General features: G+C 34.8%; 1 protein-coding gene across 7 annotated transcripts in view; it reads right to left on the bottom strand.

The window, feature by feature from the left end:
- Positions 1–22417, bottom strand: part of RGS7 (regulator of G protein signaling 7) — a 235175-nt gene that overhangs the window by 99328 nt on the left and 113430 nt on the right. For all 7 annotated transcript variants that reach the window (XM_064708439.1, XM_064708433.1, XM_064708436.1 and 4 more), the window contains one exon: positions 12717–12813. In XM_064708439.1, coding sequence (XP_064564509.1) covers positions 12717–12813 — 97 coding nt within the window. The remainder of the gene's footprint in view (positions 1–12716; positions 12814–22417) is intronic.

Genomic DNA, 22417 nt, shown 5'->3' with positions numbered 1-22417 from the left:
CAAGAGGAACTTTTTCCTTTCCAAAATAATGGGAGAAAAGATAGTTCCAAAAGATTTCCAATAGTGATACAAATCTTCATTAGATATGAGACCTAGGGCCATAATCTCCTTCTTATTTGACAGATCTGTTGATTTGAGAAGAGTTTCAGCTGACTGAGGATACCTACTGCAAATGTTATAACTAATATAGTCAATTTTTCCTTTTGCCATGTATTGCACCTCTTATGATTTCTGAAGCTAATGCAAAACTTAGGAACTCTTGCTTTTAATCTGTGCGGAGTCCCTTTTTCTTTCTGTTTGCTATTTTTCTGTAAATAAAATTTCCTGTTTGGATAACCCATTATAAAATTATACAGCATTAACACTCAATAACTGCCTTGCTAAAGCACAAATGACATGTAAATTTTTAAAGCAAATACTTATCTGCATCTGAAAGTAGTCTTGGACAGAAGGTACCAAATTGTTAATAATGAAATTATATTTTATCTTTTTCTCTTATTTCTGGACTTCTTGATCTCTCACTACATCTATCTGCACATCAGGATTCCATTTTTGAGTAGAGATAGTACAGACAGTTTCTATTTGGCTTGACTAGTAACAAACTGAGCACAGAGATTCAGCAAATATTGATGTCTAGGTTTGATGGATTGGCCTGAATAGCCGAGCTGTAGAGATGTGCCAGAAGAGTATTTCAGATACACTGAACTAGAGATTCTTATCTCATTTTTTATAACAAAAGATCCAAAACTATTTTACACAAATCCCTTAAAGTGGGAGCTTCTTCTCAGACAAACAGTTATGACTTGATCAAAAATAGATGTAATATATAGAACTAAATTGGCATTTCACTCTCTAACCTCAATATTTATTTTGCTTTCTGTGCTGTTGTAAAAGAAATAAAATTGGAAAGAAACTTAATTTTTTAAATTTTCAGCTATCAATCAGTGATTTTTCAATTGAAACCAATTATAATACTATATTTTAAAACACCATTACATATGTACTGGAGATACTTAATTCTTACAAAATAGTAAGATTACTGCAGAGAATAAAAACAATGTCTACACAGACACCTTGTCCTGGATAACCGTAATTCAAACAGCCTTTTATAGAACATGAATGTCCTTCAAAACTCACATCATGCAAATGTTACGACACACTATCCATATAAAATTCTGTTTCTTCCACAAGAAGTTATGACTCATTACAGGTTTAATAATTTATGTACACTGAGGAAGCCTTTTCCTATTCTTCTGACACATACATGAGTAATCACTGCTCCCAAATAATGCAAACAGATACAGTTTCCAAAAAAATGCAATGCTTTTGATCAAAAAGTATAAATCTTAAAAGCACTTTGGAACATTTAAACTGGTAATGTCTGGTAATGTCATTCCTTCCCTAGTTAAAAAAACTTGATGGTGCCTTCCCCCTCCCCAGCACCTTTCCTGTTCAGAAGTCTGTTTCAATTCTTCCCTGAGCTCACAGGTTCCTTTCCCCTTTCTGAAATCAGGTAGTCCTCCATTCCTCTATTGGGACTTTCCAATTAGTACACTAGTTTGAATTTGTTACTCTACCAATTTATTTGGTTCTACTAAAATACATTTTAAAATAGAATCTCATGTTCAATTTATTCTCAGTTTTAGCATTTCACTGACAATGGTTTCCCTCTAGCCTCCTAAAATAGCCTGGCTTTCATAGCCTATAAACTGCCGCATAAGGCTTCCTCTGCCTAATACACAATTCCATTTTAATATAGTTGTGTCCATATACACTTGTTCAAATGCTTTTTTAAATTTTGGGTCCCATCATTAATGATTAGAAATAAAAAGTTTAATAATAATCAAAAGTGTAATTATACCAGACTAAATCCAAAACTAACTAGGCGACTGTTTGGATTAAATATGGCATATCATCCCTTAGAATAATAGGAGGGCAGCTCTACTAATTGGGACTAAATTACAGAGGTCATTTAACTCATTGCAGAGGTAATTTAGAAGCAGTGTCCTAGATCTCAGTGACATCACATGAAATTAAACAATACATTAGATCATCCAATCCATGCATGCTTTACCTTTCTGCTGGTGTGACAGAGCTCAGGACAACCAGGGCTGAATTGTACCTGCTCAGTACAATTCTTAAACATGTGGAGCTGTGTTCCCTTTCCCTCCCACTGCAGTCAAAAGGAGCTATTACCAACAAATGGAGAGAGATGGATGTCCACTTGTTTGGGGGTGATTGTTTGTTTTTTCTTCTCAAACGTGAAGAAATGTATTTTTAAAAGAGAGGAAAAAAAGTGAGACAAGCTGTACCCTTCTATTTACTTTCAGCAACCGTCCTAGAACAGTAAATTGCTACTATGACCAGTTTTCCACTCATTTTCTGGAAAATAAATTCAATTACTGGCCTTTAAATGGTCTAGAGTTTGGGGTCATCATGCCTGACAGAAGCTTCCTTGTACACACAACACAAAATTAAGATTAGCCTCATAAATCCTGCTTCAGCAACATGATGCTCTTTAACACAACCATATTTTCTACCTACTTCCAGTCCAGAGCAACCAACCCATCACTCACACAGAATATATGGGGTCCCTCTGCAAATGCTGACCATGGTAACCATGTCTTCATGGCTTGTCATATTAGTACTGATGATAAGTTCTTTAGATGATATATCAACGGTCTGAAAAGATGTAAGTAACAGGCAAGGCCTAAATATTTCTGTAAACTATATTTGACCTCCGGTACAAAAGCCAAGGAGATGAGTCACTCCCCCTCCACCTTTCATTAAGACAGATTGTGATTTGTCCTATTGAACAGATGCTTGTCTAAGTATGAAAGGAATTGATTTTTTTTTTTTAAACACCCACTTTAGAACTCAGGTACTAGGAACACAAAAATACTACTACTCAGAAAACAAGTGAATAGAGAACAAAGAAAGTCTATTTTTCTCTAAAGTGTATGAAATAAATGAGAATTCAACTTGATTACTGATTAAAACAACTAGAAAAATGAGGAGACGGTAAAAATGTGGGAAGAAAAGCAGAAGGTTGATTTCATGTGATCAAGCCATTAACAGGCAGGTTTGGCTCAATGCCTTTTCTCTATTCACAGCATATTGCCTGGTCTAGAGATACAGCTCAGAAAACAACTGAGTATTTTACTGTACACTTATTAGGATCTGCAACCTTCTTTTCATAATAATTCCAAAACCTACAAGAAGATGGTCTTGATGAAAAGGCAAAGCATCTGACGTATAGACCTAGAGACTGAGTTCTATATGTTTTTAAACTAGTTCCACATTATGGCTGTCTCACTTTTTGTTAGAAAATCTCAAAAGGCAAGAATTCTGGTATCAGACAAGAATATGGATGCTAGTATCCATGAGAGCCTTGCATGCACATATTAGGGTAATTGACTCTGAAGAAAAAAGAATGCAAAAAAGTCCCATGTGTCTGCTTCTACACTCAAGCACCACCATGCCTTTTAATAAAAAAAATATTATCTCACAATATACCTGCTTGGGGAGGGGAGTTTAATACTAATTTCCCTGCCTTTTTTTTTTTTTTTTAATGTTCTTAATGCTTTCCAATTAGTTAGGCTTCACTAGCCAAGTCTCAGCAATGACTGTGTCCTCCTTCCCACAACCAAGTCATTCTTTTTTGCCATCTACCTGGATTCCAGAGGATTCCTAGGTTTCTGCTCTGTTCCTCAGACACCAAATTTGGATTCCTGGGTTTCTCCTCTGTTTCTCACCAGCCTGCTATTTCTGACTTCCTGACAACCACTGCAACAGCTTTCCTGTTTCCCACTGTGGTCTTTGTTATGGAGAGCCGTGCCAGGAAGCAGCACCTACGCCAGTGATCTTCCCCAGAAGAGGAAATAAGCAAACCAAGAGCATCCCCACTGAGGTCTTCATCCTTTAAGACAAAAAGACACAGATGCTGTGTGGCAAGGCACCCAGCAGGAATGCCAAGCTTTGTGCCTCCAAAGCTGCCAACATCCTCTGGCCTCGAGAACTGCTGAAACTGTGGGGCTGGGTCAGAGAAAACACAGTAACTACAGCCAGCCTACGTGTTGGTTTTGTAACATCAAGGCTTACTCGCCAACTGCATAGACTAGAAAGTAGGTTTTTAAACAATTAACTCAATTATTGACTTTTATTATGAAGCTCAGGAGTAAAATAGGCTTTGTCAAATGTGTGGAGCATTGTAGGCAACATTCATCGTGCCTTTGAGCACCCTTATTTCCTGTTAACAAATTGTTCTTGATACCATAATTCCATTTAACATAATTTTGTTAATTTGTAGAAAATTTATTACTATCAATGGACCCTTTATGTGCATAGTGATAGATTGTCAGTCACAGTATGTATGCTTCATGAAGTTACCTTTACTTCCCACAAGGGTGACTTTCTAATTTAATGTGTGTTACTTTATTCAGGAATGCAGCTGACAGAAAATAGCAGCAGAACTGCTTCAGTACCATGCAAAACTAGCCTATAGATAACTTCAGCAAAAGCAGAAATATAAACAATTACAGTTACTACAATATATTCCTTGCTTCCTTTTGCAAATACAAGTCTGCAGTCTTCTGATGCAAGTGCAATGCCAATGTCTCTTTCCTCATAGCTGGAACCAACAGAATTAGGGGCTAAGTCACAAGTAACCTTGTAAACCCTGCTAACTTGATTTCTTGCATAAGGGCCATATTCTCTGGGGAATGATTTTACTTAGTTTGATTATTTTAACTGCTGGCCAACTATACGTATGAGCCTGTAAAAATGGAAGATTGAACTCTGCAAATACAGAACCACTTTCTTTTTGCATAAAGTTCATTTAAATATTTCAATTTACTTTGAAACAACAGATTTAAAGACAATAAGATAGAAAATTAAATATTTCAATTTACTTTGAAACAACAGATTTAAAGACAATAAGATAGAAAATTATGTACTAAAAAAGTAAAACTGAATTAGAAAGAAATTATGCTCGATAAGTCAAAAAAGGAATCAATGTTAGACATAATTTAAGAGGAAAAGGGGACTACTATTCCAGACACATATGTATCATCCTAAAGAGAAAAGGAAATTTGCTTACACTCTATTATACCTAGCAGGATGTCTGTAAATAATATGTTATTTCTGCCTGTACCAGCAATACTTATCATATGTCTACATTGCCTGCTAAATTATAGTTAATAGTCAGCACGCAACCAAAAACATGCCACCGGACAATAGGGTAAAATGTCACGTAAATTTAGAAATTAGATATTTTTCACCGTGCACTCCAAAATATAATTGCATCAATAATTATTGTGTCTGTTTATAAAACAATTACAGTATCTGCTTAACTACAGCATTGCATGCAGAAATTCCCTGTAACTATTTTATTTCATTCTAACCAACAATATATTCAGTACCCAAACCTGCTAATCCGTACTCTCAGCTTCAGAATTACACTGCACTCTGCAAACTGACTTTTACAAATCCCATGTACCATTGCAAAGTTTTGATTTTTAGCAAGACTATGGATACTTTTTGGGACTCAAGGGTTATGACCTTAGAGAAACCAGATTGGTTTTCTTTTCCTTTTGTCCAAGTGGATGTTCCTTCTTGAAATAGTATCCAGAGACTACTTAATAAGAGTACAATGAAACAGATTTCATATTGCAGCAACATTACTAATGCTGAAAGAGGACTTCATTTGTCTTCAGCTACACACTTCCTCTCCCCATTCTTAATATGAGCTGCAAATTTCCCTCCTGTCTCATCATTAGTGATGGCAGACACAGTACCAACCCTTTCCCCTGAGAAAGCACTTCTGCCTCATTCAAATTGCTCTGTGTAAAAATTCTCATGCGATTTAAATATCTTTGCAGTCATAGAAGTACCTCTTAAACATGTGGAGTTAAATAGTTTACTTTGCTCTGTTTCCTAATTAAAACAAATACTTAAAATACACATCTCCAACAAATTCTCACTGATAATTATTCCACTTGTTCTAACCATTGCTATCCAGCATCAGTAATATTCATTTTAAAGAGATTTCCAAGAGATAGCAAGGAAAGAAAACCTTTTTCACAAAACTCCTGAACATATTTCTGTACATTCTCTTGTTGTTAGACATAATCTAGTCTTTTCTTCCTACAGGGCTTTGTGCACATAACAGATTTTAGCTAAGCTATCACTACTACAGATGTAGTTTACATCAGCTTAAGAGGGTTTCTGTTAAGCTGATATATTATGCACTGCCTCCATGGGCAAATACAAATGGCATAAATAAGCTTTATACTTATATTTGGATGGGGCTATTTTCTCTGCTTTCTCAAAGTACTATCCATTGTTGCCAATGGAAAACCAGCAGAACACTATTATTAACCAGTGTTAACAACAGAAAAAAATGGCACGCTACTGAAATTGAGGCTGTGAAAGATTGTGGAATTTCTGATAATTTCAGGTTTATGTGAGGCTGATTCAGGGCTCCCTTTTCACCCCACATTTTCCATGAATGTCACACGCCCAGGGTCCAGAGACTGAGTGTCAAGGGTGCCAGACTAGGTACATTTTCGGCATTGCTGAATGCAGTAGGTTTTCCCCTGCTCCTCTTAAATTTTCTAATACTTCAAAGCTGCAATCTTGTTCCACTTGAAACAGTGGCAAAATCTTACACACAAGGAGATTAGTAAGAAGACGTAATAAAGGCAGGGAAGTATTTTCATTATGAAACAACATAGTATGAAAAGGCAACAAAAATTTTCTATGGCTGATCAACAAGGCCCAGAGCAAATTCTCTGGAAACAGGAGTCTGGGAGAAAGTATGCATTCGGGAAACAAGACCATTTAATTCAAGGTGCGTGTTTTATGTGGACAAACCTCAAAGATGAATGTTCCTAGCAATTTTCCATCTCACAGTAAGTCAATAACTACTAAGGTTATTTTTGCCATCATTGCAGGACTTCTATACCTATTTCTTTTGCAAATGTCTATGAAAATAATCGTTTCATATTTTGAGGGAACAGAAATTTATGATGATTGTTTTGCACATAGATTACTTTAAAAGACTTTTTAAATGGGTTTTCAGTATATTTCAGTTTCCTAGGACAATTTTGCAAAATTGCCTCGGACTTTTTTATACTTTATTTCCTTCTTTTTAGTAAAGCTCCCAATGGCAATTACCACTGAATCAAAAAGCAAGCACATGAATAAAATTTTTTGCTATGTTGTTTGGTTAGGAATAAGTAATAACCTTAGAATTAGTATTTGTTGTTCTGTTTAAAATAACTTCACATTTTGAAAAGCCTTTCATTCCAATAGTAATTTAATAAAGGTCTGATATTAATACATTCCTTAAAATGAAAATGGAGAGCACAAACATCGTGGAAAAGGCTGCCCAGACAAATTTTGGCTGCAGGACCCCTGGAAGTGTTCAAGGTCAGGTTTGATGGGACCCTGGGCAACAGGATCTAGTGGGGTTGTACCCCTGCCCATAGCAGGGAGACTGGAACTAAGTAATCTTTAGGATCCCTTCCAACCCAAACAATTCTATTACTCTTATAGAATTACTCTCATTTAATTCTACTAATAAAGATAGTGGAAAGAGTTTTTAATTTCTTTCTGAGGAGCATCCATCTTATTTGATCCCAGCCCACCCCAGCTCGTTCATTCTGCACTTCCCAATGGTAAAGTTGTCACAATCCTGATTTTCTGTAACATACAAAACCTCTGTCAAGTTTTAAGCAGCTTAAGATCATCCTCAGTAACCATCCCAATCACGAGGCCAAGACAGGCAAACAAACAGAAACAGAAGGTGAAGGGATGCAGGCAGCACTCAAAAATCCACTTTGGTTTTCTGTAAGGCATAAAAACCACCAGTCATTAATCAGTCATTAATTATGTCAGTACTTGGAAATTACTGTGTGTCCTATCTTATGGCTCCACTTAGTCAATCTCTTCTACTCATGACTAAAAATCATAAACAAATAAATATCCACTCTGAAAAGATTATGAACATTTGAACGCAAATCAGTCACTATGAAAAAATTACAAATGCAAGAGACTGGTGGTAGAACTTCAAACAAACTATTCAGTTGGGAATAGAGGCTTATTAACTTTTTGTTCTCAAAATTCTGCTTTGAAAAGTGAAACAGTAAACATGGCAAGTTCCTGCTCCAATCTGCTCATCTGAGAGGGCACAGGAGAGGAAATGATCCAGCTTTTGTCCCTGCTGAACTGACAGCAAGCTTTTCATCAAAGCATTCACTAAGAGTGGAAACTCATCAAGGCAGTGAGCTTGCAGTTTTAACTCTGAAAGCTTGGTTTGCAAGTAACAAGAGGCTCATTTAGAACAAAGAAATCAGCAATGATTCTATCATTTAATCACACTAGGACAATGCAAGAAAAGAGAGATGAAGAAATAGATAGAACAACAACGTAGGAACCTGTCATCAACCCAGCATGGGAGAAACAGAAGTTAAAAACAAAGTCTATAAAATTCAAGACTTGGTATCTGGGAATCCTAGATTGTCCAAAATGGTTCATTTACTCTCAAAAATCTCTTAAAACCAGAAATTCCAAAAACCTTTTATTTACCTATAATGCAATATTACTTTGCTCCAAAGGCACCAGATGATGGAAGTGTTATGCATTGTGGCTTTTGCTTCTTGTCAAACCAAGAGGGCTTTCTATTTCACTTTGTGCTTCAGGTTGGTAATCTCCAGTACTGAAGTGGATAAACCAATCAAGTAATTTCACCTGCAGCTCTGAGAAGTCATCAGATGTTAACAACTCATTACTCAACTGGAAAAGATCAAAACTAATGACAGATGAAACTCTCCTATTATTATTCCCCTGAGTCATCCAATCCCCACTATACGCCTCACCTTTTGCTGCCTGCCTCTGTATAACAAGCAATACTGTTGCAGGTAGCCCCTGTGACTCATTCCTTGGGCTCACCCACCTGTGATTTGTGAGAATGATGAGCAATTATAACATTGCTTTCCTCTGGAGTCTTTCATGACATCTGTCCAGCTACTAAGACTGCTTTAAGTTGGATTTTTTTATGTTCAGAAACATAAATTCTTTAATTTTTTACCAAGCATACTGCTACTGGTAATTAATCATTATATTAATACATTTGCTAATCAAAATGCAACATCTCGTTATTTTCATGATTTCCCAGGTAAAAGGGAAATGAGCATTTTCTGAGATCAAGTAAAACATTTAACAAAAAATTGATGTAATAATAGCAAACGTTTAACAAAAAATAGATGTAATATAATAACTGCAATAATCTTTCTAAAAAATGGAAAACCACAATATTTATTTGGAAAAGATACTATATCAGCTTCACCTGCAGGAATGAGAAAAAAACTTAAGACTTCACATGGATCATATTTTCCAGTGAAAGGTAAATGAATGTTTTCATTTTCTCTTTATCCCAGGAGATGTAAAAACCACACCTTTCTACTGATCTCCTTCTCCTATTTTTGTCGGTTCAAGCTGTGACTACATTCCAAGATCAATGAGCCCTGCATCAGAAACACCCAGTAATAACAAGTATGAGCGTGTTTTTCTTGAAAAGGTTTTATTCTCCCTCTGTGTGTATTCTTTAACTGAACTTACATTTCTCAATAATTCTCCCTGCTCCTTAATAAAAATACTCATGTTCCACATCAAACTTACACATCACTCAACTGGCACATTCTCCACAGGTTTTATCAGCAAGCTCACCCAAGTATTGCACACTTTAAAGCCCTATGAAGAATCACACTGATATTCCTAATGACCACAAGACATCACTACACCTTCTTAATGAAATATTCATGTTCTGATTAGCTTATGAAGCTTTCGGCAAAAGGACTGGGCAAACCACCCACGCCACCTCACAAAGACTTCCAAAACAAACACCCAACAACTGATTTGTCAGTAAATTCTGAATGATTCCTTCTTCTTCAAAGTGAACAGCAAATCTTTGGCATTTTCTTGTATCCCTCCCTAGCAAAAATATAAATTATATTTTAGAGCTCCTAATCTCTATGATTCATATGTCAGACTCCCTAAATTCATCATTTCAAGAAAGTTTTTTTTAATCCATTTCCAGGTCTAAAGGTGAACCATGGACCAGGAAAATCACCTCCTTTTTATTCTTAATACTCTAATCCATGTTAATAACAAATGCACATGACAACCTTCATGCAATCACTATTGCTGACCAGTAAGATGTCTATATACATTATCTTATTCACTCCTCCAAAACATTTCCAAAGCATGAGGACAAAAACAGTATGTCCTTTCTTTGTTCATCAAAATGCATAATCACATAGAAGGTGCAAAATCTCCTGCCTACATTTTTCCTTTGAGCCTTGAAAGTTTCAAATTTTTATTAGCTCTCTGTGAATGTATAGAATATATGCAACATAAAGCAAAATGATTCCTCATCTTTTCAAAATTTCACAAAGTGGAATAATCTTTAATTTGGGATTATATTTTTCTCAAGAACAAAAATCTGTATAATGTATAGGGAAATATCTGTACTTCAAATGTTTCTCACTGTTCATATTTTACTTGTGAAAATATTTCAGGAATGACTCAGTAAATGAGATAGTATGGTTACATCATCCTATTTGTTACAATCACAACATTCCATGAAATTCAAATACCACACCTCAGGCTGATTTTGCTAATGCAGTCATCTTTAGAGATGGTCAGTAAACTAGCAATAAAAAGGGACTCTCAACCAGTTTATCACTTGCTGTTTTTAGAAGCAATACTATGAAATAGAAGTAGATTACATAAACATATGTAACAAAACAATGACAACTATATCACATAAGACCCTATTCCTATGACAACTTATGGACATCATTAGCTTTTACACTTTGTTTAAAGGACTTGTAGAGTCTTTCCTAAGTGCTTGAAGGAATATCATTTCACTGTGGTAGAATTATCTGTTTTGCTTCTCCCCATAAAAAACAATACCAAACAGTTGCAAAGATCCCGTATTTATGGGGCATAATCCAGGACAAATGGTGTGTACACAACATCTTTTATGCACAGACACACATAACACACACACACACATATATATATATAAAATATATGAGCATATAAATATAAATATATATATTTTAACTGAAGAGCATCTACTTTGATGCTTTTGAGGGTATGAACAGTACTCTAAGTTTTTGGTAAATGTATTTGCATTATTGTTGTTGCGACCCTTAGACACTATTCCCATGTTTCCTAGCAATCAACAGCTTTGAGTTCAGCTGATATTTGTTTGCTACATATACAAACTCCTAGCACATCAAATGAAATTAGTGACTTAGGACATAGAGTTGAAGCTTTCAGATTCCATTCAGGATAGAGAACTGACAGGAAAGTAGATTAGTTGAAATGAAATGACAGTTTTGCTGTTCTGGTGGGAGTTTCAGTCATGTGTAGCAAAAATTACTGGCACTCCCTGGTATTTAAGGCAGAAAATCATAAAAGAGAAAAAAAAATGAACTGTCCTATGATTTTTATTTCCCTCTGAAGCTAATAAAGTTAAAGCATCAATAGAAAAGTTGGTACATCAGTAACTACTATGTAGAACTCAATATATGTTCTAACTCAACCTTTAAAAGTATGATGCCTATTCCAGTTTAAAAAAAAAAGAAAAAAGACATTTTGGTCAGTGTACTTTGAAATCTATTATACACAAGTTAAGGCAGAGATTAACAACTAATGTGAATTCTTCAATAAAATGCCATGCTGCACCAACTCCAGGCAAATAAAGGCCCATTCTACAGAGGCTATTTTTTGTTCAAGTTTCTAAAATCTAAAATTTATTTTCTAAAATCAGGAAGCACTTTTGTTCACTCTTAGGACACTATCCTTCTTTATGACAGGATTATTCACTAGAAAAAAATTTCCACAGGTTGAAAATTAAAATATAGAGTTCTTCTTGGTGTTCTGGACTGTAGAAACTTGTATAATACTTTCCGTACAAGGATACGCTCCTAAAGATTATGGAAAAATTAGATTAAAAAATGGCATCTATTTCAAAGAAACTCAATACTCAATGGAGTATATACCCACATACACAAATGCATAAATTGTCATAAAATAATGTAAATAGCAGAGGAATTACATGCTAATTAATAAATAGACAGATTTTTGTGCCTATGACTGTACTGACCTAAAGCAGCTATAGAGTTTAGAGCTGTCGTGCAAATCCCCACAAAGATCTCAGCACTTAGTTTCACAAGCACAGGCACTGAGCTGCAGAAGCAGATCATGAATATTGTAATAAATGTCACAGTTCCTGATCAGCACCAGCTGCAAAGCGTGGTGATGATTTTTCTTTTGTTCTGCTGCTATGAAATTTCTTATCTTCATGTACTGGCCAACACACTAAACTTACACTTGCTATGGAAGTTGGCTAAAAATCAGATATGACCTGCCATAAAAATATTCCCAGTCTGAGATAATTAACTTTTTGCAGCAAATTAAGTATTCCCTTCACCTAATTTTCAGGACAAAAACATCCCTGTGTAAATCCACTCCAATCTGAGAGAAACATCAGACTTCTATAATTAAACTATTCAAAGGATAAATAATGTCTCCTCCAGATCAGATCACTCTGAATTCTTGACAGTACTTATTTAAAAATGTTTTTCACTAGAGCATCCCCTTACACAAAACTAAAATAGTATGAAATTCACTTTGACTCTTACCAGAAAAGACACTGGGAATCTTGGAAAGAAAACTTTTCACTGTCCGAATAGGAATCCCATTTTTCTCATCTTGCATGCGGGCTATGACATCTTCCATCTGAAAAGAGAAATAAAAAACAAATTTAAAAATATAAAGAAAAAATAAATCCATAATTATTTCCTAAAGTAAATCTCCAAGAAATCTAGATCAGTCTCTCAGAATGATATGTCCTCACTTTCTAGTTCTTTCTTTAATTTATATTCTATAATTTTATCGAACAGGCTAAAACTGCAAGTAATTTATTCATGACAAACAGTAGAAAATATATGTATTCAAGGACTCTTGAGAAATAAACAGCAATGCAGAACAACTTAGCTAAAGTTAAATTTAGTTAAAGTACCTAAAACAACTTGTCAAAAACCATTGTTGGATATTAAACTTCATGTTTTGATTATTTTAATGGTATTGTACCACATATAAAAGCAAAATAGACACATACAGGCTTTTAGGGGACTGAGAAAGTACTCAAATAGAATTTTCAAGACAAAGAAGAGCTTTTAACTTCAAAGCTAAAATTCCTTCTTTTGTTTTGAGAAGGGGGAAAAAATACAACATGTTGTAATTCCTGGAGACAGCAGAGCCAAAAACCTAGGATTTCTTTATAGGCAATAATGGAGTAGGTAAAAAAAATATTTTAAATCAATTTTCTGATTTTTTTTTTAATGTATTTATTTTTACATTGGCTCAGTTTTCCAGATCACTTTTTAGGCTAATTTGGACCATATATTTTAAAAATTGTGCCCAACTCAAAGGTCTACTTTCCTATGAACTATGACTGGAAAACTCTTTCACTGGAAAAAGGAGAATATTTAAGTAGAGTCACTGGCTTACAAGGCCAGTTTTTCCCATTTCATATTTGAAGTTTACAGATTTGATAATTTCCACCTTTCTTTCTTTCTTTCAGTATCTAACTTCTCAAAATGTTCAATAAAATGATGATGAAATCATCAATTACAACTATTCTTTCTTTTTTCTTAAATAACCAAAATGCTCCATATGAACAACTCTGAGTGACAGGGTCTTTTATACTTTTTTATTATTCAAAGTTTTAAAAATTTTTGTATGTCACTTCTATATCCCTAATAGATTCCCAAAAACTTCATTAAAATTTGTGGCTGGGCTATACTGTGGAAACAGAATAACAGAAAAAAATTCTGTCATGCCCCTTTTTCCTCTAAAGTCCTTATTTGCTAATGACCCACATCAGCAAATAGAAAACCAGCATTGGGCACAGCTGTGCTTTAACTGGACCAATAAATAAGGGAGCTATGTAGATCCAGGAAAGGGAACAGCATTTGGGGCCACCAGGGGTGTACATAGGAAAAAGAACAAATATCCATACCAAAAAAAAAGAAAAAAAAAGAAAACAAAATCATTTAGCATGACTGCTCATGAAAAAGCTACTTATACATAGAGTGTCTAGAGGTTCCCATGTTGCTTGTTTTTATAGATCACATATTAACAACTTAAGGGATACAAATCCAGGGTCATTGTCCAAACCAAAAAGTAAGCACAAAGAGTAGATATTATTAGCAAGGTGTGAAAACTGAGTCTATTGTTCAGAATTAAACAGTGTGCAAAATATAACAGAAGAAAAGAGCCAATATTCATCTGACATGGCATTTAATTATTTAAATAGAAAAGGCTATTAATAGAAAATTGTTAAGCATATCTATGCTTTTCAGCCATTGTCTGTGAAATGGCATCTGTCCCTACATTTTTTATCCACATAGTAACTGAAGGTTTGTATCAACTCCTTCCAAATTCTGACCGTAAACTGTCTTATTTTGCCATTAAGTGAATAGGAATTCACTCGAATTCAAGTAAATATTTTTGCTGATCATATTTGGTGATAAATTCCACGCATGCAGAGTAAGGTTGTGAGAACGTTGCTAGAACCACGGAGTGAACAATGTACATTACACTTGGACAAAGTACAGAAAACAATTTGTACATAAGGGCACATGCTAAAGGTAAATTTTCAATATAATAAGGATTGCTACAAACACAGGCCAAACTTCTCAAACACAGCATTGCAGGTGGAGAGATAGAGTTACTGCTTGCTCAAGAACACATGAGTGCAAATGTTAAATGCCCAGTGCTGTCAGCAGTCAGTCTTTTGAGAGTACACTGAAGAAACTCCTAACTTTTACATATGCTTTCCTAAACTTTCTTCATGCATAGGATTGAATCTAAGTAGCATAAACTCTAACTCTGACAGAGACTGAAGCTCTGGGAGACTCCTCTGGTTTTGATTAGCAAAATGAACTCTAGGATGTCTGCACTGCAAAATTACACTTTTATACCCTTTATATCAAGCTCATATTAGTGTTCTGTCTGTGCAAAAGGCAGCTCACCCTGCAGCCAGCATTATTGGGAACTGCCTGGATAACTCAGTGAGCAAAGATCGCCTCCTAAGTGAGCAGGAATGTTCCCAACACACAACACAACAGCAGTCCACTAATTAGATACAGTTGACTTCTTGCATGGAAATCTAAGAAGTTACTTGTGGTTTGTGGTTATCTTAAATCTTAACAAAAGAGCTCTACAAAATGAAGGGAAATTTAAAAGAAAAATGTTTAAATTAAAGATTCAAACCTATCCAGTCTAATATATGCAGGAGCACAGTTTAAAAATATGCAGTTGCTGTTTCTGTTACAGCTGCTTTAAATTCAGCAAATATATAATCTCTTCCACTGAAAACCATCAAACTTAATTATATTTGGGAAGCAGCAGTCAAGGCACTCCTCTGTCATTCATCAACAATGACCTAAGACAATGAAAAGGGCAGAATATTTTAATTAGAAAGATGAAAGAAAATCTTAATCTAATTTTGCTCAAGAAGCCTAATCTGGGAAACACATGCTGCTGCCTGATATAATAATTTTCCTTCCTGATGTATCATTGTTTGTTTCTGAGTCACCTGACCCAATGGTCAAAAATTAAATAGAAGCTTCTTCATTTCACCTCAGAATTATAGTTTTTTCTAGTCACATGCTCTTACCCGGCTAAATCTGCCTGACCCTCATCTTGTAGTGGGATCCTTTTTAATGCTAAACATTCTCAAGTAACTCAAATAAACCCACAAATAATTTGTCTCAATCACTCTGCAAATGAAGGTCAATATGCTTGAGAACAGGAAGCTGTAAAAGCATATATTTTAGTTTCTCAGTCATCATTATACATCATTAACTGGGAAAGTATAGCTAGAAAGACATTTCAGTGAAGCACAGATCCTACAGAAAGCTTTCTAAATAAATGTCTTCTTCAAAATTTGTGCCATATTTTTACCAGTGAGATAATTCCAACCCTAACAAAAACTCACGAAACTTCTGATGCTTAGACAACTCAGAACAAACTTCCAATATTAATATTTAAGGCTTCACTTGTCTCCTTGTGAAGATAATTTGCAGCCTTCATCTTGACACATGAAGACTCTGTGAAATCTATTTCAAAGCCTAACTCTATGACAACAGTGACAATGCATCTTTTCTAAAGCAAAAAGAAGGCAGATAACAATATCCTGTAATAGAAGGGCTACAGGATACAGGAGTTATTGAAAAATGACAACTGAGTTAGCTCTGAACACACTGGGAGCTAGGCATGCCCAGCTTACCCCAGGACCAGTGGAGGTCTTGACAACACACCAGGGGCAGTATCTTTTAGCTACTTACAGCTAGGTGAAAGGAATATAGCTCCTAAGAGCAGAATTTTTGTGGTTCCTCAGTGCCACTGTGCCGTGTGGTTTGTGGGGTGAAACCCTGATCTTTAAACTTTCAAATCTAAATAATAATTTCATTGCTGCTCATCTGCACATCTTGCAAAAATTATCAACTTGAACCATAATTCAGCATCACCGCATCTTAAGAACTGGTTTTGGTTTGGGTTTTCTTTTTTTCATTAATTCAAACACAACAAAAGTGAAAATCAAAACCCTTTTTAGCGCAGGAAAAGAGCTTTTTTCTTCCACTAAAATTGAACCTAAATCTACTCCAAATAAAGATGATCACTAGACACAAGAATAGTAGAAAAAGTAATTCATCTGGAAATAAGCTAGTTCAAGAGATATGTAGTAAAAGCTTGAAGCCTTGGCCTACTTACGCATACACAGATGTGTTAATTTGATTTCTGTCCCTTAAAAATAAATAAATTCTGTGCCAAGGAATTAAGACTGTACTCAAGAATACCAAAATGAAATAAGCATAATTTTGTACTTAGTTAGCATAATTTAGAACAGGGATTGCTCTTAGGTTGAGTGTGCTGGGGTCCACCCACACTACAGCTTTCTTCATTTTGCTAAAATCTTTTTTCTCCTTTTACACAAATGCAGGGGTGGAATAGCCCAGTGGAACTAGCTATAAACCTGATCCAAACTTGTTAACAAGTACAAAGAGTCACAATATATTTCCTACAGTATGCAACATGTTTCCTTAGCCATTTTCTCCCCTACTTTAACACTTCACAGAGTCCAAGGTCATTAGTGCAATTGGCCAGAAGGTCACAGGAAATTTTCCTCAGCCTGTCCCCTGTGCAGAGATGCACACCAAGCAACATGAGCTGAACAAAACTTGCAGGGTAGGAAACAGATACAAGGTTCCTTACAAAGTAAGGGCCTCTTTTCTTCTGACTGCTTCACTGAAAAGCACAGGTACAGGCAAACTGATTGCCAGATCTAATCAGTAAGGAATAACCTTGGAGGTGGAAATACGTTTATGGGAGACCTTCAGTTTATCCAGTGTATGAGGCAAAGTCACCAAAGTAAAATAAATAAGTTCAGTTTAAGAATGCTGACAACTTTTTTTCTAAATCAAATATGTAGAAACAAGATGGTTTAGTATCTTCAAAGGTTTTAGCATTTTCCATTTAATGCAGAATTGGATTATCTCAACTCTTTATTCCTACTTGGTATGAAAACCAAGTTTAAAATATTCAGAAGTTCAGAAAAGTACATTTAGATTCTTGACTAAAATCCAGTGCTGAAAGATGGCTGGAAACATGCAAGACTAACCAAACTGCTAATGACAGTCATGCACGAATTCTCTGAGCTTGCTGATATAAAAGCAGTCAGTCACGAGTTTTCCAAGACAGCAGTGTTGCATCTCTGGTCTACCAACACAGGAAACAGCCCTAGGTACTCTCTGATGAACATTAAATTATAGAATAACTTAATTAAAAGAATACAAGAATAACTGGTCTCATTTTCTTTAGAGCCTCTATTTGCTGAAATAATTATTTGACATCATAAAATCAAGTGACAAACCATCACAAAAGGTTCCAATCATATTAAATAGATGCATTGGATATGGTTTCAAGAGCCTAATTTTCTACATGTACCTATGATGTACACTGGCACTTCTGCCTCATGTTCCTTTCCATCTGTATATGACACTGGTATGAGCAAATAATTCATACTCTGTCCCTAAACAGAATTATCTGTGGAGAGGAGATGATGTTCTGGCTTCACAAGTAGCAAAGATTCAACACAAAGATCTGTGTTGAATCATTATCTTAGGGCTTCATTTGTACTTGTCAATGTGAATTTGTAATTAAGGTTCAAATTTATTTTCCCTAATTATCCATACTGTTTCAGATTCAACATACAGGTAATGTTTCAGACTGGTTGTAAAACAAGAGTGGGTCTATATATATGAGCCTGTGCTTACATTAATGAATGCAGGGAAAACTTTTGTCATTTATTAAGAATAATTAAGGCTATTTTGAATTTATTTGAAAATTGACGCCAGTTTTGTGGAATTATTTTTGAGGCCTAATTAAACAAACAGTCCCACTGGGCTTCCCCTTACTATCAACCCTGTATGTTCATCACTGAACTTGCATCAGTAAGATAGGCTCTGCACACTTCACTGATTTAAAACTGTGGGTTTGAATGACAATTTTAAGCATGATCTTGTCTTGTGCATGTAACCAAAATGCTGACTCATCAAAACCAGCATTTCATTTAAAAGGTTCTTGTAGTTTAATACGAACAATACAAGGAGTTCTTGGGCTTTTCAAATACCTATTATAATGCTTTTTGAAAGAAAGACAACTTGAAAGCATACTTTGAGCTCCTGTCACTAACCTGTAACCATGTGGCCTGTTTGGAAGCTAAAGCTGTCAGTGATGCCCAGGTAAAGATTGAATAAAGGGTAATCCCTGTCAGCAGAAAGTGTACAAGATGGAATGGAAAATCTTGACGATACCACACAGTACATTCTGTAGGTAGTAATTTATGCCAATCAGTAACTATCTTTTCTCCTAAGGACTGCTAGCCTTGAGCTCATGGTTTGATGCATCACTCTTTCTCAGCTGCATACACTGGGCAAACTGAAGATCTCCCAGTGACTTTCTATTTCCTCCATCATTCTACAGTTATTTCTCACTGTTATTTCTTTGGATAAGTTGATCTGAAAACACTTAATACTGCATTCCACTCCTCCACCAAAAAAAAAAAAAATTAAAAAAAAATTCCTCATTCTAATTCAGAAAAATAGTCCAAGTTTGCCTGTATCACTGTAATATTTTTGAGAACTCAACGTATCAGAACACTGCCAACAAACCTACAACACTGCAAGGGCTATATTACTATCACTCTTTTCAATTAAATTTTTATCTCACCTAAGAATCCTACATCTGGATTTGTAAGACATACACTCAGTTTACTGAATGTATATCAATGCTATATAGCTGGACTGCAAAGAGCAGACTGAAGTAGTTGCTAAAAACAACTCAACTGGCATTGCAGAAAGATCTTATAACTTTGGAGGAATATAGCACACTGATTCGGCTTTGGAATCAAGAAAAGGTTATAGAAAATGCTATACTAAGCCTATGAAAAGTCAGGCAGCTTGCAATCCCAGCTCCCTAGCCCTCATAAAAATGCAATTTCGGACAACGAAAAGATATCTTAAGCAAAAAAAAAGGCTATTTTTTAAATTAATCACTTGCAAAATAGTTCAGATATGATTTTAAATTTTTTCATATCACTAATACGTCATATTTTTTTTTACCCTGGCCTTTCCTAGCTAAGAAGCATTTCCTATATTTAGTCAATGTCAGAATCAGATACAGAAAATATAAAATATATGAACTGATGGAAAAACTACTACTTTAAATAGTTCTCATGTTTAAATTCCAGATAGATAAAGAAAAGCATTTCATTTTATTTACCTGGTTTTTGGAACTTAGAAATTATTAATGAGAATAAATTAAAAAGGCACATTTCTCAAACCTTGAATGCTATTGTTGCACAAAAAACCCAGAGAGAGCTTACCCAAAGGACTTAAAAAACATATCCAGATGGTGAAAATTCAAAACCACCTAAATCAATGATAATTTTGGAAATTGCATTTCTGCTTTCAGTAAAATAATTATTTCCATCACATGTATGAAATTTTGGTTGGAATGACAGAGGAAAGAGAAGCATTACTATGGACACTTCAGAAGAAAATACGGCTTGATTAAGAAGGTCTTTGTGAAGGACTGTTTTTATTAATAGAGAGATGTCCACAAAAATACTTCATTCAGAATAAAATATGTATTTTTACAGCAGCTAAACTATAAATAATTTTCATTAATCTGTTAGGCCAAAATCTGAGCTTCAAGACTCTGCTACCAGAGATAGAAATAACATTTCTTAGGCAAAATATAAATCTTTAAAAATACAGTCTTTCAAAGCCAGGCTGTTTCCTGGGTTGTACTGATCATTTGTAATACAATGGTCCTGACACTAAAAGTGAAGTCCCCTGTACATTTCAGAAACAGAGAAGTTCAATGGAAACCTGATCTCTGAGATCCCAAATGCACCTTTCAACACGATATTACAAAAGTGGTCAAAATGTTCAATTGTTTTTCCAAAAAAGAAAAAAGTAAAATTTCAAAATTCAACAGCAAAAAAACCAGTCAAAGCAGAGATTCTGGACAGTACACAGGCTGCAATTTAAAAGAAGAAAACAGATGCAGACATTTTTGTAGGAGATAGAAAATAATGAAATAAGTTAGCTTATACATATGTAACTCAGATACAAAAGTGAATTCTAGCCAATAGCATATTTTGCCTTCACAAAAAACAGTCACAAAAATATTAGCTATAACACAGTTATGATATATTCATCCACCTAACAAAAAAAAGTGATGTTCCTCTGGAGAATACTTACATTTACTCCAAAATATTTTCATTTAACTCTGAAGTCTGAAAAACAGATTTGTTTTTATCTAAATTGGTACATCTTTCTTATGTGTTCTGTTACTAATGGTTTTAAATCTAAATTTCTCTTGTTGGAATGTCTATTCCTCACTTGTCAGATGATCCCAAAGATTACAAAGCCACATCAGAGCCACAGATCATTTTAGAAGCAGCCATGGTTGACCATGGATGAAACTTTTCTTAAAAAGTACAATATCATTATCCTTCCAATACTGATAAGCAAAACATTAATTACAAGAAATGTTTCAAATTACATTGACAGAAATAACATTTTATGGTAAATGGTAAGTATTTTGGTGATTTCTACATTGCTGTCTGCTCTGTAATGGGGGAAGACTGAAGGAGGCAAGCTGATCTGTTAATATTTCAGCACCTAGAGAACAGAAATACTGTATAAAAACTTCACTTCTATTCTCTTGGTCCTTGAAATTGCTCTGAGTCATTAAACTCCATTAAATACAGAAGTAAAACTGGTACCATCAAAATAAATTTTTACAAGTGACTATTAAATCATGTTGTTGTAAAAAAAAGAGTTCTTAATTGTATTACAGTATGGAAAGCTTTCAGTATCAATTCTATTTGGCATTAAAAAAACAGGCTGCTGATGTAATACAGTAATGTAGCACTATATGACAGATGGACTGGTTTCACAGTAGTCTGTTCACCCTCTGTTACACAACTTACTTGAAAACAAATATTTTATTCTTACCTAATCTGAATAGATAGACAGTTGTGGATGTTCTGGCTATGTCAGTTTTTAAGCATGTTGAATTCACCCATTTTCACTTAAAGAATAATGTAAAAGAAATGAAAACAAATGAAATACTGAACTATTGATCTGCCAAGTGAACAATACAGATAATAATGGATAAAGTCCACAGAAAAATTGGAAATGTATCATGATTGTGGGGTTTTCTTAAACATCAAGCTGAGTACTGAAATAAATGAACCAGAACACTTACACCTTTTTTTCCATAACAATTTAGCTCCCAGCACCCCAATAACACCAGTACATTTTCCCTCCTTATTAAAAGTCTTATCATTATCTCCCCTTCGAGCCAGCAGAAGCTCCAGGCCTGATCATCTTTTTATTCCTCTTGAGACGATCACACACACACTCATACTAATTTTCATGCTAAAAATCAAAATTATTTTATTTAGTACTTGCTACTAGCAATTCAGAAGCTGTAGTGCAAACTATAGGCTTATGTAAGACAAGCAATGCATACAAATATTAGCCTGCCCTTCAGTGACAAAAATCATGCATTTCTACATGCCAAGCAATTTTTTTCATCTCCTATTGACTACAAAAATTAGTCAAGATTTTCATCCATCAGAACATTAGAATTTAAGAAATATAGGTCATAGGTCTTCTTATTCAGAAAGGAGTAATAAAAAATAATTCTGCATGCATTTAAAAAGAAAAACATTGGGGTGAATTTATGTGGAAATAAA

This window comes from Zonotrichia leucophrys, chromosome 3 (assembly GCF_028769735.1).
Source record: "Zonotrichia leucophrys gambelii isolate GWCS_2022_RI chromosome 3, RI_Zleu_2.0, whole genome shotgun sequence".
Classification (NCBI taxonomy): domain Eukaryota; kingdom Metazoa; phylum Chordata; class Aves; order Passeriformes; family Passerellidae; genus Zonotrichia; species Zonotrichia leucophrys.
The sequence above is the reverse complement of the archived record's forward strand: the minus strand, read 5'-3'. Positions and strand labels throughout refer to the sequence as shown.